The sequence below is a fragment of the Spea bombifrons genome, chromosome 2, assembly GCF_027358695.1.
Source record: "Spea bombifrons isolate aSpeBom1 chromosome 2, aSpeBom1.2.pri, whole genome shotgun sequence".
NCBI lineage: Eukaryota > Metazoa > Chordata > Amphibia > Anura > Pelobatidae > Spea > Spea bombifrons.
Genome location: NC_071088.1, coordinates 7,925,097 through 7,951,971, shown reverse-complemented (window position 1 = coordinate 7,951,971; position 26,875 = coordinate 7,925,097). Strand labels below are relative to the sequence as shown.

Sequence of the window (26,875 nt, the reverse complement as noted above, 5' to 3'; positions counted from 1 at the left end):
TGAAATCTTGCACATTAAACATTTTTAATGGTTGCTACAAAAAAAAATATATATATATATTTTTGAGGTATTACTGCATAATAAACGTGCGATCCAGGCTGAATTATTAGAATAATAACGGTGATACCTCGTATCCAGGTAGAGACCTCACAGACTCCACCACGGCCAGAGCCATTAAGTGCTGCACGAAGGCGATCCTCTGCCCCAGCTGGGAGGACAAAGGCACGGAGATGTGTAAAGTGATTAAGGCGCAGCCTTTGGGACTGAGCCAGACGTTCCCACCGCGACCTGAAAATCGAGCAAACAACCAAACGGTGAAAACGGGCACGGAGCGGCCCCCCTATCCCATGCGTGCCACATGTATGAGCAGCGAGAATCAGTAGAACAATATCCAGAGGCATAGCAAGGGTTAAATGCCCTGTGTGCTTTGAAAAGATAGATGAGATAGATAGATAGATATACATACATAGATAGATATAGAAAGATAAATATATATATATATATATATATATTATAGATATAACATACATACACACACAGTTATATTTACATATACATAAAGTATATAAACATATATGATGTATACATATCCATCTTGCTTGGGTGACCCTTTGAGCTGCAATGAAGCCTATGAGCTGCATGCTCCTCTGGCACTTAAGGGGTTAATGGGCTATATTAATTCAATACAAAAGTTTAACTATATCAACCCAATCTAAAGATCACGAAAGCTTAAGATTAATTTCTTCATTTGGAGGAAATGCAGATTGTCGCATCTTGGACTACGCGTATTACTGGATGGGTGAGAATCATGGGAGTTGTATTCCCCCAGCCCTGCAGTAACAGAACCCTGGAAAGAGACCGGTTCCTCTACTGTTACCCCCAACGTGACGTTTCTGGAGCCACAAACTTGGGTTTTATCAGTAAAAGCATAAAATCCCATCCGCCATGGTCTATATAAATAAGAAATGAATCACACTTGGGTTGGTTTCCAGAAAAAACATAACAAATGAAGAAGTTAACCTTCCAGGAGTATGTTTTTTTTATTGGTAGAAAGCGGCTGACCTTTGCCTTGAGTCTGGTGCGCAGCGATGGCGATTAACCCCATTTCCTTCGGTTCATGAAACATCAGCCTGAGAGTGATGGGAAAAGAGCCGGTCGGTTAGAACAGGAAGCAGCGACGAATAAAAGCTAATTAAGTGTGAAATGAGCTATCAGCGGCGCTTGGCAGGGATAGGATTTGTCTCGGGAGAAGCAAAACCCGCTCTAAACACAGAACGCGCTGGGATTAGAGCGCTAAACAGAGCTGTCTTTTTATTGAAAACGTTTTCTTTACAAATGATATTTTTCAGCGCCGACTTTTAACGAAGACACAATTGTGACAGTGTATGCAAATTTGTCTTCATTTCCCATGATCCTTGGCAAAGATTGGATTGAATCACTCAAACAGGAAGTTAACACCGACTTCCTGGACTCTACCCGTGTTCGTTTAACATGCTGCGCATGAGCGGCGTGCGTTAGAGATTGTATCAGGAATATCTTAATGTGAAGTAGTTTAAATGGGCGGTCCCTAAACCGATTGAAAACAATGCATTTTGAGCCCGTACATGTACGGGCTTTGTCATTAAGGGGTTAAAAGTGTGGATTCTATTATCTAGATGTAAGAACTGCCATTGCTGATAATCTGGCATTTGAGGGATCCACTTTATTTAAAATAAATAAATAAATGATATATATATATATATATATATATATATATATATATATATACACCCACACATATTTAAAAAAAAAAATATATATATATTATATATACACATAGTCACTCATAATTGCCAATGCTCCAGTTTAGATTAATTAAATTGGATGAAGAATAACCCAAAATTACGCCCCATCCATGTATTCCAACAGACGCCAACAGAATGTTGGGAATTATGTTTTATATTATATAATTGCTTAAAAAAAATCCATGGATTAAATTATTCATACCAGCCGGGTCGCTGATTACTGCTTATATTTCAAGAAACATCATCATTCAAACCAGAATATATGATTTAATATACAGAATTACCAAAGAATAAGAAAAAATATCATCCATGCTTTGAAAAGGATTGCTACATCATAAACATTATAATAGTTTATGTATTTTGCTGATATTTATTTGATGTATTCCCCAAATCCGTACCGCACTCTGGAATTCATCCCGTTTTATTTGGAAGATCTAGGAGGTTTTTGGGTTTTATGAAGTTCTATAATATAGCCTCAAGTTATGTGAATATCTCAAGATGGCACCTTTACGGTAATTAAAGGTCGGGCCCAAGGTCGCTCGCCATTGGCTGCGTTGGCTGAAGGTACCGCGGTGTTTAATAAATTCTGTAGGGTTCAGCAAAACAAAAATAAAACGTTTAACAAGCCGGCGAGAAATTGGTTTCAAAGTAACGCTGTCCCCGGAGAACTAATTAGAGCGCCATAGTATTACCATTCGATGGCATGATGGATGGTTAAGAGTCGCAATGCCTCATGCTGACGGCGTTTAACACGCAGACAAAACCTTTACGAGGATAATAAGGGACCTTAACGACGCACATGAAAGTTTGGAAACTACTTGCTTCGCTTTAAATAATAACATAATGATAATGATCCTTGTTTATTAATAGCTAATAATGCAGTAATTGCATTAATAACAACTAATAATAATTATTGCAGGGTCTGCACTTCTTACCACCAAAGGAAAAAGAAACTGGTGTATCATTAATATTTATTGCCTCTGACTTTAAAGGCGCAGTTCCATCTATAACAGTGAAAAATGGTCACTGGGGTAAAAACTCAACATAAAAGTACATAATAATATAACACATGGAATATTTTTTGCATTCCGCATACATACACCCATCAATACATAGAAAAGGCTGGAACTTCTAATTAGTCTGTAAAGACCGGTCCTTTAATAAATATTTGTTTTCCTATATATAGAGCGCTGCATGAACTAGTAACATGGCCACCGGTTAATATCTCGGATATTTTGTTTCAACCCAGTATTCTATACATTTTTATTACATACGTATACCGTATTTATCGGCATATAACACGCAGGTAGGGTTTCTGCTCCGTATTTTAGTTATAAAAGTGCGTGTTATACGCCGACAAATACGGTAATTAAAAAACATCCTTAAATGCTTGAGTTTCACTGTTTTAAAACATCACCTACGTGTTCACCATAATATATATATAGAGATATTACACACACATACAAAATATATAGATATTACACACACTATATATATTATATATTACACGCATTATACGCATACATACAATATATATATATATATTACATGCACATACAAAATATATAGATATTACACACACTATATATAATATATATTACACGCACACATACAATATATATAGATATTACACACACATACATACAATTTTTATGTATGTATTATATATATATATATATATATATATATATATATGCACCTAACATATTCAATAAGACATCATTATTCTCCCCACTTCTCTGCTGTCCCGCGCCGTTTGAACAGAGCGTTTTGAGTCGTAGCAGCGCCTGCCGGTTAGACAGTCCGTCACGGACACTCTCACCGCAGAGAGGCGGATACGGGGACCGCTGATACCAGTAAATCAGAAACAGGTGAATGTTCCTTTCAGCGGACGGAAGCAGTTCAGAATCTTTGTTGGGGGTGAGGAGAGGAATGAATGCATTAGCGTTGTCTTACATTGTAATACCCGATAAATTACCCGGCCATTGTTGCAGGAGAATAAAGAACTATTCCAAGATTTGTTTCCTACAGATCCTCTCTCCGTGTTTTACACAGACCGGGGGGTTGGCTGGAAGTCGTCGGAATATCATCGGTTTTAAAGCAGATTTCCAGAGATGCCCAAACAGCTGCCAAGTGTCTGTCTTTGAGGTCCAAGTCACTTCCGATCCCGATGCAGTCGGGGTAGACCCCGCAGAAGGATTCTGTGCCAGTGTTTGGCTGCCCCATCCGTCTATCACCTGAGCCAGCGTGGGTTCACAATGGGGTAAAAGAGTGTCTTGCCAAGAACTGTATGCCCAACAGGGTAACTAATAGCACTCACAATCCAAATACGAAAGTGAGCGCTGCTTATTACGCGACGCTCCATGAATGCAGAAGGAGCTGGTGCAGGGAGAAAGGGGCATTTTACCCCAAAACGTCTGCCGGCGCCAGCTCTTTTCTTTTTTATGAATAGTAAAACCCATGGCACGTATGCCGTTTAACAGAACTCCAGCGTAGCATTTCTTTCTCCTTTGCTATAATGTAACGCTTAAGAATCCTCTATTTTTTTGTTTTCCAACCTTAAAGGGTAATCCAGACATTTAGTATCTGTTAGGATTCTATACATTCTAGTACATACGATACTAGATTATATACTATAGATTCTATACATACTAAATGAGAATTATCCTTTTCCCATGTATAGAATCTTAACAGATACTGAATATCAGTGTTACCCTTTGCGGGTAAATGAGAGGGTAACACCCCAGCATTAAACTAGTAATCATTGTCAAAACTCATTGGTTTCCACATTCACCCGTGAACCAAGTACTATATGAACAGTAAGGTCATTCTAGTCTCTATCATCACATTATTTACTGCACTGGTGGTGGGGGGGTAGATAAGTGGGACAGCCTTCCACCAGAAGTAGTAGATATCGATACCATCTACCCCCTGAATATAAGACAAGGGCCAAGGACTTAAGGTCGAAAGCGATTACAGCAATAAAAACAGATGACGAGATGGGCTGAGTGGTTCTGATCTACCTGCTATTCTACAAGGAATGAAAAAGATTCTAACCTTCAGCAGAGTAAGAGCTGTAGAACATCTAAAGAAGGACCAATCTGGCCCGAGACAAACACTAAAAGAAAATTCCCCAATACACCTTGGGGATTTATGATGCCCCTGCTGGGGCAACTAAGCTCGCCTCAGGTACAAACATCGTTGGAAGTCCTTGCAGCGTCTGTCGGGGATAACGCAACTTAAGTTGGAAGCTGAGCAGGAGGCCTGAAGAAGTCCCATAAATGTCGGTGGCCGCAGTCTACGGGATCTTGCACTTGTTCTGTGAATAGTAAATTTAGCACCCTTGCGTGTTTCACACTTACTTTCACCACCAAGTCACGCTGCCAGTCTAACTGAGCTGGCATTGGATCCAAGGGAAATGTAATAATGAATTACCTAAAACGTTCTTTTGGCCATTAACTGATCCATAGAAGACGGTCACAGACGATGCTAAGAACACCAACAAAGAAAGAGGTGCAAAGCAAGAGGAACCACGAGTTCATTCACCGCCACATTCACAGATTACGATCGTACTCGTTATACCTCCGCCTAGAACGTTTAGAAACCGTGAGTGAATGGGTTAAACGCCACGACTATCGACAGCGTTAGTAAGGGTCGAGAAAGAAGTCTACGAGGGACTTTGAAGCTTCTAGACGCTTGGCAGCGGTTTCAAAACCTTATTAATGAGCTGAGTGGATGTTTCTTCGGGCCAAGAGGAAACCCTGGCAGGAGCGCCGGGGAAGTAGCTAATGCAGCAGCGGTGACAAATCGAGGCAGACGGATTTATTCCTGCTATCCGAGATAACTCTTGGGGCATTACCGCACCGTTCCGAGGCTACAATAAAAGTTCCTCAACAGAGTTTCCATCACGAGGCGCAGGAAGCCGAGACGGCGCATTCAGATCAACTGACTGATGTTCTACGGGGCGAAAAGTCCGCCTAATGGAGCAGAGGTACAGATCTTTATTGTGTATTATTCCGTATCTGAGCTTCGTGAGAAAATACCTATAAAATAAAGAAGCCTGACAAAAGAAACTTATCATAACCTTTCCTACCGGCCAAGCCCCAAACGGCAACATAATATTCTAATGTTTCATATGAATTCTAAAAAAAAAAGACATAAAGCTACAAGAAAGATAAACAGATCAGATAAATGGGGTCGCAACCTCGGAGAAAGACTGTATGTACACAAAATAATCAGGGGCAATAAAAGTTACTGGTTTCACTTCTGCTCGTTAGTTTTACCCTAAAACAATAGGTAAATAACATGCGTCTCCAATATGGGAGAGGGTACGGCTATTTCCCTTTATATTACGTGTGTGTGTGAGTGTGTGCGCGTGTGCATGAATGGGCACCCCCCCCATAACAAAAATGCTCTTCTTTGGCCATTTCTTTATATTGCTCAGATCATCATTGGTCTGTTTTTTTGTTTTTTTTTAAAGGGAGCCACATTACGCAAAAAGGGGTGACGAAATGGGTTAAATATATAATTATTCTATGTTTATAAAACATTAACATTCTGAAGCATTATTGGAGGGTGCAAGTACCAGAGCCAACGTGCGACATCTGAATGAAGCCAAGCACGACTTACTCCGGGGGCTTATTAATTGACGATGAGGTTACTTCCTAAAGACAATATTTGTGGAGCTAGTCAACGATGAGATCCATTTGAGAATGTTTATTCTTTGTTCTTTTCTAAACAATACAAAACTTCCTGAGCTCTGGTGATGACACCGGCAGCATCGGTCACTATAACTGGGGACCAACTGTTACCAAGAGGGTGGTAGGTAGATGAAACAGCATCCTAGCAGAAGTGGTAGAGGCTACAACAGCGAATTAATTTAAACAGGCTTTTGGCTTCCGAACCTAAGACAATACCATGGACTGATTAAGGTTGGAGGCTTTACGGCAGGGCAAATGGGCGGCCTAGATGGGCCAACAAATTCTATGTTTATATGTAACTTTCCCATCTGAATGAAAAAAAGCATTGCACCCACCGGGCATGTGGATATACATCCCTTGGAACTTTTCAGGTTGGCTCTTCCTCTTCTGGGGGAGTGGCTTTCTTAAGGGGTTTGGCTAGTAATAAGTAGGCGGGGAGTAGGAGGGGTAGTGGGTGAAGAGTAGGCGTGGCCAACCACTCATCTGTCTAGAGAAAAGGAAAAGTGACCTGGAGACCCGGGGAAGCAGGACTTCAACCAGAGACGCAGAGTCAAACCTTAGAGAGTTTCCAGGTATGTAGATATATGAGAACATGCGCAAACGTATACTTTAACATGGGTGTAATATGATGGTTCTAATGGTTCTGCTCTCTAAATCATGCAAATGAAATGATAAATCTCCATAAATAGGAGCTTTGCTGATCTGGAAATTCCACATTCAGCTACGAGACCAAAAAATAATATTTTCCAAAAAACATAAGGTGATTGTAGAGGAAAGAATACGTATCAAGTATCACGTTATTCTGTGAGAAATATTATGTGGTTTATGCGTTCATTTTTCAGCTCGTGGATTTAATGCCCATGAAAGTGCTAACAGAAGTGAAATGTGTATTTCAGCAGAGCGGGAGCACAGCCAGACTTCCAACCATGCCGGCTTTTACCCCGCAATCACTCACACGGCTGAAAGAGAATGATCAGAGAAGAACGCGGTACGGGAAGAACGCGGGCATAGAGGTCGAGGAAACCGTAGGCTTCTTAAAAGAACCGTTGGGCCGCAGCATTCTGTATAATAACATTAATTTATTAAAACTAATTATTACCATAATTCTCTTGGAAATTAAAAGCATTACGTCATTTCCCGTCCTGAAGTTCTCTCCCTTCTCCTCACTCCACGCTTATGATGGCTGCGTCAACCAATCGACAACAATCAGGATCTTATTAATAGGGGAGAGATAACTAAATGACAAGCAGCAATCATACAGATCCTGGGAACGGGGAGTTAAAATGGAAGTTTCCATGGTACTTATACTATATGGACAAAAGTATTGGGACACCTGTCCGTTACACCACCAGGGGCTTTAATGACATCATATTCTAGGTTGGCCCGCTTTGCCGCTATAACAGCTTCCACTCTTCTGGGAAGGATTTCCACAAGATTTTGGGGGGGGGGTTCTATGGGAATTTTTGTCCGTTCATCTAGTAGAGCGTTTCTGAGGTCAGGCGCTGATGTTGGATGAGACGTCCGGCTTGAAATCTCCGTTCCAGTTCATCCCAAAGGTGATCGATGGGGTTGAGGTTGGGGCTCTACGACTACACCATATGTAAAAATGTCATTGTAATTTTTGCCAGGAACACCGATTCGTCATGTGACTGAAAAGGAGATGCTGATAGGCTGTTGGGATATAATCTGGAAAAAAAAGCTACTTGAAAGTTTCTGTATTGGTTTTTATGAGATTAAAAGAAAGAATACAATGAAGGATATTCTAAAGTTTGATATGTTAGAATACTGGAGATCTCAAAATAGGTTTCGTCTAAGTGGAACAGCACCTTCACTTTCCAATAATATGAATCTGAAGAACACCAAGAACCTCTAAGAGGTCAGAGGTCGTCTCTGAAGGGGCTCCGTGTTTAATGTCACAGACACAGCGGACTGGCATCGTCGGGGAAGGAATGGACGGTTCGGGGGAGCCGTGGAATTGGAAGAATGTGCGGAACTTAATAAAACACCTTCCTGCTATTGTAAACAGATCAGTTTCCTCTGCAGACGATTAAAAAGCGCAGAGACATCTGTTACGGACACGGTGCATTCGGGGAGGAATAATACCTGGGATGTTTGGATGTGAAATACTGCATTTATTGACACCCCCCCACACCTAAGACACAATAAGACCCCGTTCAGGGCTGGGACGCTGGTTAAAGTCACCGGGAGGGACGGGAATTGAAGCCGAGTCTATCAAAGGGCTTTGGCGGTACATGCAGCCATTGAACCGATACACGCCGTGGTCTCTTTTTAGATTCAGGAGCCATATGCAGTTAACTTTTACCACTTCTGCTGGGAGGCTGTTCCACTGATCTTCCACACGCCCATGACATACTATAACAGTCACACGTGTTTCATTTGCTCGCCCGCTGACTCGAAGCACGTTGCTGGAGTTTATCACACGATGGAGCTGTAGGTGTTTAATATTACCACGGAGTCCGGGGAACCTTACAAAGCGGGTTCCGCGAATAGAAGTGACATTTCTTCGTGCCAGACTGCTTTTCTTTGCTACACCTGGCCTACTTTCATCATTTAGGATTTTTATTACTTTTTTTTTTTTTGCGTAGAACAAAAGCTACAGGTTTCTCATCCTGGAACATGTCTACAAAACCGACGAAAGCGTGGGACCCGGGCTAGGGCTCTGATCACTAAATTATTCCCACCTTGGAATTTAGTAACGTTAGAAAGAATCTAATTGTACAGCGCTACGGAATTTGATGGCGCTATATAAAACAATAAATAATAATAATTATACTTAAATATAAATAATAATCTAAATTAAATAATAATCTATATTCCCCAACCGATAACTCATAGAAACATGGAATTATCCGACATATCTATTGTATTTATATGGTATTTATATAGTTTAAAGCTCGCTATAATATGGTTTTATACGGATTTAAAAATAAAAAAAAAATAAAAAAAATAAAAAATAAAATAAAAAACCTCCTTCGTTCAATATAGTGTTTTAAGATTGTGAACATACTGGGGGGGTGGGTTTGCAAGTTACAACAAAGATCATTCGCTAGAACAATCGCCCGCCAAATAAACACGCAGCTGACAGGCTTATCGCGCACTAAATCCCGCCATTCACATTTGGACGAAGAAGGCAAACATTCTGCGGAAGAATGCTTTGACTGATAGATACGGAGAATTCCCTCTGATCTGCCCCTAGCCCCGCGGAACAATGCAGCCCGTGGGATGAGACTCTATGTACAAAGGGATTACGGCATCGACGGGCCGCTTACATCTTATTTCACAAGGAATTCCAGCGGAGCTTGGAGAGGAGAGACGTGAAAAGGGAGCGGACGGAGGTTATACGGCGACAGACTGCTGATGAAGAGACCCGGGATCTCGTCCCGAGAGCTGACCGAACTGTAGACGTTAAACAGATAGAAGAGGTCAACTTGGACCGGGAATTAATAATCAAGAAGAAGAAAAAGTGGGTTTGAAGATATTTAACAATCTTCAACACAATACCTGTATTTCTACCGTATTAAAACCAGACATTCATCCCTTGACGTTTCCATAAAGCCCCCCAGCCCACCGCTTTGGCCACTTTGTTACTGGTGTTTTATCACGTAGCAGGCCGGCACCCCACCCCACATCGCCTTTCTTCCCCTCCAATTCCCTTTGTTATAGGTTTTCCTCCACCCAAAAAAAGTAAATAAATAAATCAAGGCAGACGCAGTTCTGTTATCCTAATGATTTTCCTTTTTTTTTTTTTTTTTTTTTTTTTACATTATTCTGCTGTTTATAAAAAAATGGAAAAAAAATACTTAATTTTGCTATAAAAAAAAGATAAAATTCATTTTTTGTTCAGCTTCAAATGTATTTACTTTTTGGGGGGAAATATATTTTTTTAAATGTTTCATAACTACATGGTCTATATCACTGACATTTTCGATCCGGTAACCCCTAAACTTTTTTTAAAAAAAATGAATGTTCAGTCACTCCCAGTTCCCGAGGATTCTGACCAATCACCAAAAAAACGCAGTTTACTGCCCGAATTTTTCCCTATACCAGTAACTACCAATAAAACCTACGCACAGCCACAAAGGAACATTTTTTGGCGTTTTTTTTTTTTTAAACATTTTTATGTATTCCATGTTATTATTATGAAATTTGAATCTGTGAAATAATACTAAAATACCAATTTTTTTCCCTTTTTTATTTCCAGGAGATAAAAATAAAGGTTCTTTTGACTCGTAAGCGCCGCTCTGTATGAGGGCATTAGGAATAGCGGATACTGGATGCTAGTGGTGAAGGTTCACGGAGGCTTCATAAGCCGGGTACGAGCGAGCTTGGTGGCCACATGACCTGCCCAGCGCTCCAGCAGGTTAAACGGCCCTGATTGAACATTGCTGCTAATTAAGTGCTCTCGTGTTTCGGCAGGGCCGACCCATCGCCTCCTGTACTTGTTCATGACTGCAGCGGCACTTTGAGGAATTATCTCCTGATCAACTCAGACAGGAGGACCCAGATGGTCTCGGCGAGTCCTCCTGCGGAATAAATGAGGATTAATACGAGCACAAGCGCTCACCAGGTGAGAAAGGCTTGCTGTGACCTCTCTGCGAGAGCCATGGTGCGGTGCGATATTCACACAATTCCTCGTTATGCCGAGAGATGACACGCTACAGCCGAGCGACGAGTATCACAAAGCCTCATTAGCAACATGTAAATACTCAATGCTAATTATCGCGGCCCACCGCTGGTGACCTGCACCGACCGAGTAATATAATGTAACCTTTCTTATGCTATTGTGACGATCTAAACAAAAACATTATCAGGGAAGGCTGAGGGGTTTCACTATCTCCGTCTTAGAGAAGAGAGGAGAGAGGAGATAAAGGGATTTCACAAAGTAGAGGAGGGGAGTTTATTTTAAAAGAGGGGAAATGTTAGAACAAGAGGTGGGACGTAAAGTTAGGAAGTCTTATTCACAAACAGAATGGTAGACTTGTGGACCCTGACAAGTATTCTGATCCCGCGTAAACCCCCCATAATCAGGGTCTGGCTGATGATATTCCTGTATGAACGCCCCGGGGCAGACCTCCAATACCTCTGATACTTTCCTTGTGCCAAGGATGGGAGCCAACGATGACTGAACGATGGCCCGGGAGGATGGGGTGAGAATATATAACAACTTACCCGCTAAGTATCCCTTGTGCGGTAGGACGCTCCATCTTTGGAACCTGAATTTCTCTTTCTTACCTCTGATTTCCGTTTTCTAAGAGCTCAGAATGATTGCTGTTTAAAATATATTGTAATGTCATCCATAACTACAGAAACTACAGGTCAGACATGATGTCACAAAGGAGTGACATCATGGGGGGTATCAAGGGGCAAGAGATAGATGCCATTCACCCCACATACCTAGAAAACTAGATTCTGCCCTAGGGACCCTAGAGACCTGAGGGCAAAGACAAAGGTGCACACATGGCGGCACTGGAGCTGATGAAAGGAAATGGGCTTGGTGGTGGGGTGAGGAACGGGGTCAGGGGATATCATAAAAACATAAAGAGACCTCTCAGCTATCATATGCATTAAAGTTCATATGATGGCCGTCCCTTCAACGCACTAAAAGATTAACAAAACATTCTAAACCAGGAATCTAAACCAGAAACATTCAATGCTTTTCCTTTTTATCTTAATGGTCTGGTTATACTCTCCCAATTTTGTATGAGATTCACATGAACACAGTCCGATTACCTTGTCCTCTACCAGCTGGACTGGACATCTGACAATACGTGATCTCAAAACACAAAGCGTTCGCTCTACGCCAATTCATTCCATTTAAAAAAAATACTTTGGAATCAAATTAAGACGTCGTTTCCATGCAAACAATATCAATGGGAACAAAAATAAAACAGAAGCGTGGCAGAGCTGGTTTGCATGCATAAACGTGTCGGGATAGTTAGGGTTAAAGAAAAAAAGCATCGTAGATGGAAACAGTAAGAGAGGGCGATCATTTCTTACCGACGGGCTTCATTTGTTTATTACAATTCGAATCACGCGTCAGAAAATAAGATTCCAGCGTGTGATTCACGATTATTTCCAATATCGTGTTGGGCGCAGCTAAAAATGTTATGAGAGGCATCGGCACGTCCTTTAACCAACTCCACTTTTTTTTTTTTTTTTAAGGAAATAGGTTGCCCCTGAAAAAATACAATAGCCTCCTTCCAAAAAAATAAATAAATAAAAAATGTAAAAAAAAGAAAAAAAAAATTACAAGTGTTCCAAGGAAACTAGAATCATGGAAAACTCTACCTCCTTTTTATATTATTATTATAATTATTATTAATTATTATTATTATTATCACTTAGCTATATATTTATGGCGGCAGAATAAATTGGGAAAGCGTGTTTTCTTTGAGGTTTGTTAAAGTACAATTTTGGGATCGGAACAATGAAGCGTTAATCACGCGATAAGCTTCGGGCCGCGCAGGAGTTTAATTTGAATCCGGCTATTGGGCAGTCGAACTAATTTCGTTTAGCGTCTCTATCTGGTGGATCGCTTGGACAATGTCCTTGTGTGATGTCTTCTATACGACGGCCGGATAAGTGTCCCAAAGAAAAGGAGTCCTTCGCGTTAGTCTGGGAACTGAAATGGGCTGCTTTAAGTGTCTTTTCTTCCATTTTTTTTCTAACCGTGCCATTAATTTGACCTTTCCGAAAGGAATTCTGGGTGGATTAACATGTAAAGCAGTAGTGAATTTATTTGAAAGAGAAAATGAGATCAGCTATTGATCACACAAAGCGTCCGAGCCCTGGGTACGCTAAAACGAAGCTTGGCTAGTAAAAAGCAAAGGATATTACGCTGCGGTGTTTTATTTGTATTTTTTTAATGCCTTGGATAACGCGTTCCGCTGATTATAAGAACTGGCTCTGCTGACCCCTCCCGCGAGGAACATATGGTCTCCCCGAAAGAAATGTAGAGTTTGGAGCCGGCAGGAACCAATTACCAGGACAGGCAAAAGGCAGCAGACGTGCGGAAAAGCCATCTAAAGTAATAAAGTATTAAAAACGCTAAAGCGTTTCCTCGTTTAGTAGAGAATATCTTCTTGGAGGAACCGATGGTTTCCCTACAGCACACGGCCAGTCCCAAAAACCAGCCGTGGAAAGCTCTCACCCTCATCAACCGAAGGCGCTGGAAAAGGCTTCACGTCTGTCTAATTCTATAGGAAGACAATTATTTACAGGTTATATTCACTCTAATGGTCTTCACAGACTATGTAAAAACCAGTCCCTGCAATCAGGACAACAGTTGTGCAGATCAGACCTAACAAATGTCCGGTGGGCCACCGGCGGACGGCCCCCACACGCTCACCCCCCGTAGCGTGCGACCACCAGCTGGATTTGTCTGGCAGCCCCATTACGTGTGCATAGAAACGTTGTCATCAGGGGTTTTTTTTTTTATTCTCAGTTTCTAGGCCATCAAATCAGGGTCGGCATCCGCGTCACGTGACACTTACACATTCCCTTAAAAATGAGGAACGTGGTAAATGTTGCCCGGAATTATTTCTGGGGAGGGTCCGGGCATTCGGCAAAAATACGAATTATGCCTCCAACGCTGTAGTTATGACTAAGTAGGTGGAACAGCATCTTTAACTCTTTCAGTTCCCTTTAACTCTTTCAGTGCCAGTCACACCAGCTCTATTGAGTTTTAGTTACTTTTACTATTGGGTTTGGCATCTATGGAGGGGGGGGCATGGGTTATCATGCAACGGGGGTGCCCTTAACTAAATGCCTTGTCGTGTGGAGAAAATATATATCTACAATTGTAACTATTTACCTAAATCTAACCACAGCAAAACTATGAAAATGTCCTATACGGAAAAACGCATCCCGATCTTTCCCGCTCGAAGGGGGAGCAAAATGTAGCAATGGCCGTTGATCAACTCCAAGTCCTACGAGCCTTCTCTGTGGCGGAGAAGAAGAAGGAAAGTGTCAAGCCGTCATCCACACTTTAAAGCCCTGTCAGCGCTTTATCGGATTTCACTTTAATGTAATCACTTCACGCAAACTACATTCTTAGCGCGTCAATAACTATTACATTACACGGATAGAGGACGCAGTAAATGGGTCGTTCCGTGATGAGCAGGACGGTGGGGGCAACACTCAGCGGACTCGTTAACTATTAATCCACAAAATGCTACCCACGCCAAAACCATCAGGTTATTAAACGGGTTGGAATATATAAAACATACATGATTCACCTAAACACAACAAACACGCTACATATTTATTTCAGATTAGTGGACAAAGGGGAGAGAGAAGGGGCAGCAGGTCCAGGAGGGCACAGTCTGCACACGGGAAAAACAGGTGGAAGGACGCCCTCCTAGGTGATCAGGCCCACCAGTGTGCCGCTGCTCAATGGGCCGGTTACTGGGAATATCTCTGGTGTCCCCAGCTGGCCCATTTACTCATCGGAGGCTGTGCTGAGCCCGCAATATGAGATATTTTGGGGGCCATACTGAGGACGCCAGCTGTGGATGGGCCAGACCTAGGCCAACGCCAAAGATAATCATGCCTCTTACACATGGTGCAAACATAAAAGGATACCGCTATTGTTATAACACGCAAAGATGGGAGACTCCTATCCGTTCTCATACCTCCCAACATTTTAAATGGCCGAAGAGGGCCACTCTTGTTTTAGGGAGTGGGGTTAGAGGGGTGACCAGGTGGCTGGGGCTCTAACAAGACAATCTATGTACCTCTGTGACCCATTGATGACTTTGATTTGAACTTTGGGTTTACTCTGAAACATCCACCCACTAAAAGTTCCAATATAGCAACATTATCTATAAAAAAATATATATCATGGCAATAATTAAAGAAAATTCCACTTTGCATTTCAGGTTGATACGGAGAGCCATCAGCGGAAAGATCCAGAAAGAGATTGCGGTTTATGGATTGGGAAGTACATTATCATTGATCTTCTGCAGATCGATGTATAAACCAATCTGGAAATGCGCCTCGTCGAGCCAATCCTGTTATCTACAAACTAAGCTAAAGAGTCATTAGTAAAAACTCAGACGCAGGCGGCGGGCAGAGAGGGGATCTCGCTCGCGCAGGGAAATCTTTGTAAAAGAGATTAGCGAGGATTTGGGAGCTGCTAGGAGCCGTTTCCGTTTTTAATGGAAGACCCCTAAAAACTGACAGAATCCATTAAAGGGACCGTTTCCTAAACAAGAACGCATGTTAAAGTGCATGTGGCGGCTGGAACAGTCCCTTTAAATAGGGCTCTGGTGTTTAGCGCACCGGACATGAATGTTGCTTTAAGCTACAGTTCATCTCGTGTAAAAAGGTAGCACGATTTGGGGAAAGCATTTGCCTATTCAGGCCAGCAGCTGAATAATTATGTACCTGCCAGATACACGCAGCCTCGCTTACACGCTTACAGCGTGACCACGTGACCAGATCCGCCACACAAGCTGCAAAGAAAGTATGTGGCCCCAAGTAGGTTGCCAATCTAGGCCTGGAGCTGGTTACCCGAGTACCCACAATGCCCCTCAGGTCCTGCCCTCAATCCTTCATCAATCCTTGGTCCTGTCTTAGATTCAGGATAGCCTTAGGTTTGTCCCATGCATGCTTTGATTCCCTCTCTGCTGGGAGGCCGTTCCACTTATCCACCACCCTCTCAGTCATTTTTTTCTTATCATACATCCGATCAATCTTCCTCTTATTAAACAGGCACGAGTTTCAAGAAACACGTCGGATACTTCTTTGTTTAAGGGCAGTACGGTTTCATCGAATATTTATGTATCTAAGCGATATTTGAGTCCAATAGATCTTTTTATTTAATATATATAAAAATATATGTAATTTTTTGACTTCCCTTTGACTGCTCCGAGCAAGGAATACGTTATCCTATTTACACAACTATTATAATTATTTATGAATATAATTACAATATTTGCGTTACTGAGATTTTATATACGGTGCGATTCCCAGTAAGCTCCGCGCATGTTCGTATAACTCCGTTCTTCCTCCCGTCCCTAAAACAGAAGCCGCGTTGAAATCTACCTGGTACAAGCCCAATTCATCCGGCGCTCGCAAACTCACCAACAGCGAAACTCGTGATTGCTTTAAGTCGCTGGAGAGGTCTGCAGCCCCCCGGAGAACAAACGCCGCGTTTAAACATGATAATACCAAAAGTACCAGCAGGGTCACGGCGGTCCCTTCCAGACGCGAGGGGCGGTAATTCTTTAAACATAGGGGGAGTTGTTTTTTAAATGAACCGCAATTTCAGAGCAAGCTTGTATGTCAACTGCAATCACGAGACGTTGTCAAGAGAAATAATGAGAGCTTGTGTGTTCCGGGGCACTCGGGAGAGCCCGCCATTTAGCCGTGAAATATAATACACCCAATCAGGGTTTTAATACGGCGAACTCGAGACTCCACGTTAATCCCGGCACGGAATTTTTTTTTCTTTGGTGGCAAACAAATATAAATTGGAAGCAAAACGCTAGCCTGTTTCCTGAAATTAGGGAACGGGGTTCTATAACAATGCGGACACAATGGCTGCTTATGCCGTTTATTGACGGGTGACGTTGAGCAGAGAAGGAACGGCTCCTGTCCTGCTTGCAAACTCCTGCCCCGTAGGAGAAAGGAGAGAAGCTGCCAGAAATCCCTCCATCACCTGCGCCTCGCTGGGAACCCCACACCTCGACAAACCGCACGGGCTTCCCGTTACCCGGACGGCGGATCGGGGAGAAGGGCAGAAAAAGCGATCTCTCAAAAGTGACCTTAGGTTCTGTGTTATACACAAACGCTTCTGTTAGAGCCGTTCCACGTTGATGTAGAACGTGTCGGGAGATCAGGTGACACTTGTGGACTTCAAACACACACAAACACACACAAAGACGCACACTTAAGGCAGGTTGGTTACTTGGGCTGCGTATTAACAAGGAATCGATACGTCGCTCTGTGTTCCAGGACACGGCCGCGTGTCTACAGCGTGCGGCCAAAGAGGTCTTCTCAGCCCAACGGAGAACTCCTAGAAGAACAGACCTCACCAAACCAAAACGTGTGCCCTGCTTGAGTGTTTACCCCACTCGGGACACTTTGTGACTATTTACACGTTACATATATAGTTAGATTGTAGGGTAGGGAGCCCTACGTAAGTTTTTGTTAAGCAGGAAAGAGCACATAGAGCTTTGCGCAGGGGTGGGATTCACAAGACGTTTGACGCCATCAGTTTCCATCTTTACCTATCAACATGCACATCGCTCTCCCATAACCTTCCTGAACATTACATTCACTAAGGGCGTTGGATACAGAGCTAGGAACAAAAAGACATAAGGAGAGAAATACGGGAGGTAGATCAGTAGAAGAGCCCTCCAGCAGAAGTGGTAGCAGGTAATAATCATCTCAGGCTCGCAGATTCATTGGAATACACCACAATTAGCAAATCCTTTAGAGTATCTTATATGGAAAGACGTTCAGAGAGCGCAGGGGCATGATGTCATACGTCAGAGTCCATCAGAACACGGTCCGGCCTAAACCGATGAAACCTGAAGTGTTTCTAAACTAAACACAGAGTACATTTCCACGTATTTTCTTCACCTCGGATCATTCAGTAGTCGCCCGGCACGTACAGGCCAAGTTTCCACATTAGTAAGCGTGTGCGTCGGTACGAGCTCCTGTCATCGTGTTCAGACTCTCGGCCAACGACGCTCCTGGCGGCCCTTCATGGCCCTTAACAAACCCAGACTTTCCAGTAACATCATTCAGAAGCCACACAAAATAACCCCCACGTAGACCTCCTCAGACATCACGCTCATTTTAAGCGCTAAAGGGTTGCGAAACATACAAAGAACCCCATAAATCCAGTTATTTTAACAACTAAAGTATATTTGGTTATTTGCTTTTTTTAATAAAAGGAAAGCTAACTGTACTTAAAAAAAGAAATCAGAAAACGAGATTCCGCAACAGACTTTACCAATTCTTTTAATTATTTATTAATTAGGGAAATTAGTGTACATTTTTGTGCACGCTAGACATGTAAGGAATGGGATTAAGGAGGATCACATAATGCGTTTTCCCACTGAAAGGAAAATAAGGAGAAAAAGGCTCAAATTGTAATTGTTCTGCGATAATAATGTATATTTTCTATCCATCTGCTCGTTTGATAAAGGTACCCAAGACGATCTCTTTATCTTCCCAACATCGTCTTCTTGCCATCCTTACTGACTGAGGTCCTTGCAAGCGGAATCCGTCACTTTCTGACATCCTTCACCACCCTCCAAAAGTTTGGGGTCGCTTACAACTTCCCTCGTTTTTGAAAGAAAAGCACATTTTGCCCAATAAAATAACATGAAACGGATCAGAAATCCAGCGCAGACGGTGTTAATGTTGTAAATGACTGGAAACGGCAGTTTTTTTAATGGAATCTCTTCATAGGTGCACAGAGACCCTACAGATCAAGCGGGGGGGGGGGGCTCGTTAACTGCCCCGTTAATTGTGTATACATTTGCTCCGGGATCGGCTGTCTGATAGAAGAGGGAATTTTGATCCGACAATAGGCTAGAGGCCTCCATAATCGGATACTTTATTTAACGGGTTAGATGAAAATGCTTCTGGACATTTGTACCATAAGTAACGTTCTGAAGGCTGTCGGGTCGGCAGGAGGGAGATGTCGGGTCGGCAGGAGGGAGATGTCGGGTCGGCAGGAGGGAGATGTCCCGGCGTTCCGCCGGTTTCTTCGGCTTTGACGGGCAGGAACCTCCCATGAAACAGATGTTGGAGCTCCGGCGCGGCCTTTCCCAGCATCTGCTTACAATTTGGAGACAATTGTAAATACACCACAGAAGGTCAATTGGGCCAATTAAGGTCTATGTGTAAATCCACCGCGACTTTCTTTTATTCCGGGTTTCTTTGGCTTTCTTCTTCTTCTTCTATATATTTTTACAGGAAACAGACTTTAATAGTGACCCGTGTCAACTTTCATTTTACGCTTTTACAAAAATAAACGCTTTTCGCCCTTCTATACCTCATCAGCAGGGTTATTCCCCCCCAGCTCGGAGAGCGCTTACTAAAACCTACAACCTTCGTCAAGTCAAAGCGGAAAAGTATTTGGCTTTTAAAAGATACAGGAAGCGTGCGGATATTGTTCCAATATATTGTTTGGTTTCACGCCATTAAATAAATTGGGGGCTGTAAGTCTTTACCCAAATATAAAATAACGCCTGGAAATGGATGTTGCCATATTGGTCCAAGAGAGGATGAAGCCAATGGTTAAAGGCGATACGTTTTATTGAGCCAGCGTTCTGTATAGTGGTCATTTCTTGCCTATACCAATTAGTCCTACGGGCAATTCCAGGGGACCAGGGAAATCCACCCCACAGGCTCCATAAGCCAGTTGAGGAGATTTCCCTTGAAACCGGCACGGGTTGGCTAACCGGCGCAGACCTTCTCCACCTATCTTTAAAACGTAGGACCTCATATCCCTGATCTCAGCATAGAGGACAGGCGCAGACGAGGCAAGTGGTCGGGGGGCCGCCGGTTCCATCTTCTTCAACTGGAACAGACCTCGGGGGGACTCTGAGGTTAACATTTCTACTGCATACCTCCAAAATAGTTACACCGATTGCCAAACACAATGCAAACCCTCCCTGTAATATTACTATGTTCATTAGTGAGTATGCAGTTCCACTTTAAGATGTGTTTTAGAATAATGAAGTCTATCTACTCTCAGCGTGAACCAACCCGCGACACGGAAAGTTCCAAGTCTTATAGCCATCCCGGGTGGATGCGTGTTAATGGCTTTGGGCACCGTGGACACTCCAAAGACTTCCAACACCACAGCATGCTAAAGAGGGTAAGAGGCCAACAAACGGAAAGGAGTGAAGCCATGTAACCCTATTAGAACCCCAGCCTGCCTTCCCCTAAACGGTTAAAGGAACAGGTACATTAAAAAAATAAAAAAAATTAAAAAATGTTCCTTTAACCCCTTCATGACAAAGCCTGTACGGGTTCACAATGCATTGTTTTAATGGGTTTAAGGACAACCGTTGTCCTTAAGGGGTTAATGATATTTAACAGACAGAACGATTCGGAGTCTTGAATTGGGGAATTGAGAAGCCGCACTCGGTGGTCTCCCGCAGATCTCTATCATAAAGGCAAAGCCTGGTTCGGGATGTCTGGCTACGCAGAAAAACCTTTGTTGCCACAGCTGTTACAGGCAACTAATCTCAGCATCATAAGCCAGCCACAGGACTGCCACCAGCCAAGGTCTTCTTCCTGCGCGGCTCGGGGGCTTTACGATCACGCTGTATGTAGATCCTTTGCATTTAACTCCAAAGTGTTTTGTGTCTTTTGAGTAAACACTCCGGGTGACTTGATATTTTGCTTTGTGTGCGGAGGAGGATCCGATTCACCGATATTTTCACCGGCTTCTTCCCATTTATAAAACTGGCGGGTTATTTGCATGCCTGGAAACTCGGCAGCCGATTTCACAGCGGATTGTGGATGAGATGTGAATTAATACATGCGCCGTTCGGTGGAGCTCCAGATAATAAACTTTCCATGAAACGCAGCGGATAAATGGCGGGGGGGGGGTGTATAGACGCAGAACAACCGGCTCCTCACCGTAAAATCACAGCTAAGCTCACAGTAGCGGAACCTAACCAGGGAAATGAACAGAGACCCTCAGGGTGGTCTATCCGGGGCATAAAGTGCCACTGCAATGATGTGCGCATGCGCAGCCGATTGCTCACAATTTCTCTCTATAGTAAGAACAGGAATGGAGTTTGCTAGACCTATGCATGCACTATCACGGGAAGTGAAATAGGAAGGGGTTACAGAAACATAGAATAGAAGATAAGAGCCATTCCGTTATTACGGTTACTCGGCTCGTTACGGAAGCTGCGCATGTTCTAGTAAAAACACTACCCGCTCCCACCAACGCTGCAGCCATTTCTGCCAATGACAGCGAATCCCCCATTACTATTACATTAATCTACACCTTATACTGGAACTCTTAAAGACGAGAGGATCCACGTCATGTAAATACAGGGCTGCGCATATATATATATTACACACACACACCTGTTCAAAAGTTTGAAGTCGCTTAGAAACATCCTTGTGTTTTTTTTTTTTGGGGGGGGTTGCAACTTTCGTCCGTTAAAATAACATGAAATGGATCAGAAATCCAGCGCAGACGGGGTTAATGCTGTAAATGACTATTGTAGCTGGAAATTTCTGTTTTTTAATGGAATCTCTTCATAGGCGTACAGAGACCCTTTATCACTCCCATCACTCCTGTGTTCCAATGGCCCTTTATCACTCCCATCACTCCTGTGTTCCAATGGCCCTTTATCACTCCCATCACTCCTGTGCTCCAATGGCCCTTTATCACTCCCATCACTCCTGTGCTCCAATGGCCCTGTATCACGCCCATCACTCCTGTGTTCCAACGGCCCTTTATCACTCCCATCACTCCTGTGTTCCAACGGGAACTGTAGTTCCAACTACAGTATTTGTGTATATTACACACACATATATTTACATAAATAGATATATATATATATAGTGTGTGTTTTAGCACAATACGAATCTCTATTATTGCGCTGTCAGTTTAATTTCCTTGAGTTTACTAAACACAAAACGTATATCTTGTTTTACAATGTAACTTTATGAATGTAATGTTTCTATGCTTGCAATCGTATCTGGAAAATCTCCATTCTAGTCACAAAAAAACCAACAGCCCAGGAATCAATATGCATCGAGTTAGTAGCGCAATAAGAAAGGGCTGCGTGAAAGAGCCCTACCAAGCCATGTCTGAAACATCCCCGTCAATAATCACCTGGTTAGAAGAAAAAATACCCAGCAGCCGCGGATCAGGTTTCTGCACCGTGTGTAATGAGGTGGGGATGAGGCTGCGCATGCAATGCTTACGCGGTTAATGTACTGTGAAGCCAAAAAGCCAGAACACTTATTTACTGGAGAGTGTATAAAAATCAAAATGTAACCACTGGACAAACACAAAGGGAGCCAAAAACCCTCCGCGCCAATCCTAACCCTTCCAACATCCTACTGTTACGGGAGGCATTGCAAGAATTCCGAAAGAAAACGATTTTAACAAAATATGTGAATTAAAAAAAAAAATGTAAAAATATTTATTAAAAAAAAAAATAAAAAAAAAAAATAAATCGCAACCTCTGGTTGGAAATGTTACAATTGAAATAAATAATATATCTACAATCCAAAAAAAATTTTTTATTTTATTTAACCAAATATGAGTAGTATAAATGTTTTACAGGGGGTCTGCAAACTCCTCTGATACTCAAAGGGTTAATACAAGGAAAAAAAATGATTCAATGAGGAATATACTGGGGGGGGGGACTGAAAATGTCCAGGATTACTATGTTTTACAAGCCGTGTCAGATTTGTATCGGGTCCATCTGGTTTCAAAGAAAAGATAGAATGTAAGGCGCGGGAGAAAGCGCGCGGGTGATAAATGTTCCCCCATGTTAAAATAAACACCTCAGCACCTAATGCTTTAGAGAGGCGGCTCGTACGCCGTAGAAGTTATTATCATACGCAGCACCCCGCTGCTTACAAATTAGCACTCCGTCAAAAGCAATTAGAGTGACAGATTTAAGAAGAAAAAAAAAAAGAAAAAACATTCTGAAGAATAACGCACCAAAGATTATTACCCCCCCTGTAAAAAAGCCTAAATCTCCTGCAAAAATTCAAAATAATTGAGAAAATATTTTAAAAAACATATCAAAAATACCTGGGTTTTTTTATACTGATATTTTATACACACTTTTTTATTATTGTAAGTTAAAACGAAATATTTTGAAACTATTTTTTGTTAAATTGACAATAAAATAAACTACATTTATTATGACCACCGGGCAAAAAAAAATGTTAAGGATAAAAAAATATTATAATAATATTATATATATTAAAAATATTAAATGTTTTACAATTTTCAAATCTAAAATAACAAAAAAAAAGAAAAAAAATGCAATTTAACGCATGAAATACAGGCAGGCTCTAGAACACTAGGATTAGTTCAGAATTTGCCGTCTTTGGTAAATCAGAGGTTCTGTCCTGAATCCAGTTGTCGTTATAACCGGGGGATTAATTACGTCTAGTAGTTTAAGCCAAAGCAATATTTCCAAACTGCGTTCGTTTTAAAAGAAAATACTCTTTTTTTTTTTTTGTCCAATCACGACCACCGCAGATGGACAGAGCAAGATCCAGAAATTTGCACATTCCTCTAACCTGATACGGTCTGCGCTGCTAAAAATGATTCCAGATCCCAGGCATTGGACATGACATCAGCTACCACACAGGACTTTTAATACGCGCTAAGCAGGTGGTCGCCAGCAGGGCCGCTGGTAGACCTCACATCTGGTATTGTGATCCGCGTTAGGTGCGGAATCTGATTTTATTATTATTTTTTTAATATAATACATGGTTCTGCGCTTGTAAAAAGCCAAAAGCAAAACATTGTTCCTTTTTTTTTTTTTGGTTCTTTTTTTTTTCTCTATTAACTGCCCGATCGGATTTCATATCTGAAATAAAGAAATCAAAAATAACAAAAAAGTCTGTAAAATAATACGCGTGTCTGTCTAGTATCACTCGGTAATGATAGACCTGCAGGGTTCTATAGAAGATTGTTAGAACAGCTGCCTTTTGTTTGTAAAAATAAAAAAGTGTTATATATATATATATATATATATATATATATATGTATTTATGTACGTGTGTGTGTCTAAGAATATTTTCCTATATAACAATATATATCTCTGGTGTGTGTATATATATATATATATATATATATATATATATATATACACACACACACACACACATATATATACATACACACACGTACGTAGAAGAAGGGCATATATATGGTGCATACAAAAATATAAATGAATATAGAGCTAATGTATAATACATTAAAATGGCCCCACATCAGGATACGTAATCAACTATGATGTCATATATAGGTCAGCCCAGCGAACGTACAGTTTTCTCCCTATTTCAAATGTATAGTGGCCTATTTCAGCAGGGCCAGCAATAGCTGCCAACCATCCCAATAAACAAAACAGAATCTTTATGCACGATAAACCTGACTTACGCCACAGTCCCTAATTTAAGGGGTGCTATATGTTTGAGGGTCCCTGTGAGCCTCATATTTCAGGCGGAAGCTGTTGTCGGAGAAGGTGGGAATGAGTGACATTCGAAATTTTGTTTACGAGTAAAAAACGCCCTTCAAGTTTCTTCCCAACCGAAAGGGCCAAAAATGGAATTAATGGTCTGAAAACCAAACGAAAATTGTCTTTTGAATTGCTTTCGGTCAATGCTTACAAGTCTACTAAGACAATTCACAAGGGCAATTTTTAAACGCTACCCCCCAAAACGTAAGTCTGTTCCGGACTATTACAGATTTCATCCGTGTTATTTTATAGACTCCATATTTTGACAAAGAGATATAGAGCTCAAACTAGGCATAGAATATATACATTCCTCTTCTAGTAACAGAAGGATCCTCACTGAAGAATCACGCGAAGGATGTAGACTGGATGTCAATTTAATAACAACCTGGCGTCTTGGCTTCAGCCATGGACTTTGTCCTTACTACAGATCACTTTGAGCTCCAACGCAAGCCCTACCCGGGGTTCCTTTCCATATATTGTATTTGCAGGGCCAGCCCTAGGTGAACTATGAATATGGCGCCCCCTATGACTTGCACTTGTATGCCAAGTTAGGAAAGAACGTCATGGCGGTGCCCTCCACCAGCTGCGGTCCTAAGTGGTCACCTACAGTACTGGCAGGCGGAGGGGAAAGAAGACGACCCAGTCCAGGAAACAAACTGTTAGACTTCTAATCGAGTGAAAATATCCTTCTTGTGAGCCGCCGACTCCTCGCAGTTTATATAAATACACGGAAAGTTTCCTATTTTTATGGCCGCCCAATCACGCCGCTGATTACAGTCCGTTATGCTATATCTCCGACGCTGATGAGGTTATGGCGTGGCGACTATTAATGCAATCTACCAATGCAAATGAGTATTTATATATTACCGCGGTGCGTTTGTGTTCTGAGAAGCTGCTTTAATGTATTTCCGTTCCGTATTTTCTTCGTGTCTCATGTAATCAGGCGAAACGGGACATGTTTATTTTTACAGGTGATCCAATCGCGTGTTAGATCTTCGTGACCGTGTAAAAAAATCCCTATGCGCAGAATTCCAAATCGGAATCATAACGCAAAATCCGATCTATGTTATCTTTTTTCCCATTTTTGCCAGTTATATCGAAGACGATCACCCGGGACACGAGACGGCTGAATGTTTTTTAAGCCAGGACAATAACCAGAAGCCCCAACTTTTTTGGTCTCTCAATAAGAAACTCTTCGATTGAAGAATACATTTTGCATGAAGAGTGATTTTTAACACATAAAGGAAAGTCCTTCCATAAAACGAGCGGCCGGCTGCAATCCGATCCAGATCTAGCACTAGAAAGAATAAAGTATTTATGCTTTTTCTGTTCTACGTATTATACTGTGTCATCCAATTAAGAGGTGTCAGCGGAACGTGAAATGAAATACTCCAGCAGCTTGCCATGTGATTTTAGAATAATTGCCGTCCTGGCGCACCGGGGTGTGTTAATTATATCGTCTGCTTCTCCGTTTCTCGCGGGTTCCATGCGCCGTATACCTGCCTTAAAGAGACAGATACCTATTTTTTTAGGAATCAATGATCGAGGTTTGTTTCAGTGATCCCTATGGCTACTTACAAGCGACACTTTCCTGGTGGCGGCTGACGCCACTTGGGGGTCACCACTATGCAAAACATTGCCCCCATGCGCAGGTAACGGGAGCACATCTTCATACGTCAATATTTTGCCCACCCCATAGGTCAGAGTTTCAGCCTGGGCATGACTCTTCACGCTGGCATGATCAAAGGGGTAAAGACGTCATCACGCCCAAGCAAGGGAAGCCAACAGAGCTACCGACGGTCTCGCATAGAAATACCCCGCGGTGCACATACAGGCTGAGCGGACCTTAATGCAATTACATATTACATATATGTTCTTTAAAATGTACTATAAACATATTTACATGCACTGGCCCCACTGTAGAGGGGAACTAAGTCATTGCCAACCATGTCCGATAACAGAAGGCAGATCACCAAATGCGTCTGACACGCAAAGCCTTCTCCCAAGCAGTGGATGACCCAACACAAAGCCGACCAAGGGGGAGCGATGTCAGCAGATGGGGTTCAATATGGCCGACCAGGCTATGGGAGGCATGGCCAGGGAAAACTGCCCCATGGACTCACATGCTGCCCCTTTTTATGGACTTTTTGGGCACTTTGTTATGGTG

The 26,875-nt window shown here is 42.1% G+C and overlaps 1 protein-coding gene across 4 annotated transcripts in view; it reads right to left on the bottom strand.

Moving 5' to 3' along the window:
* Positions 1-26,875, bottom strand: part of HLCS (holocarboxylase synthetase) — a 64,525-nt gene that overhangs the window by 4,098 nt on the left and 33,552 nt on the right. For all 4 annotated transcript variants that reach the window (XM_053456274.1, XM_053456272.1, XM_053456273.1 and 1 more), the window contains exons 8-9: positions 1,063-1,130; positions 128-288 (exon numbers count right to left, since the gene is read on the bottom strand). In XM_053456274.1, the coding sequence (XP_053312249.1) occupies positions 128-288; positions 1,063-1,130 (229 nt within the window). The remainder of the gene's footprint in view (positions 1-127; positions 289-1,062; positions 1,131-26,875) is intronic.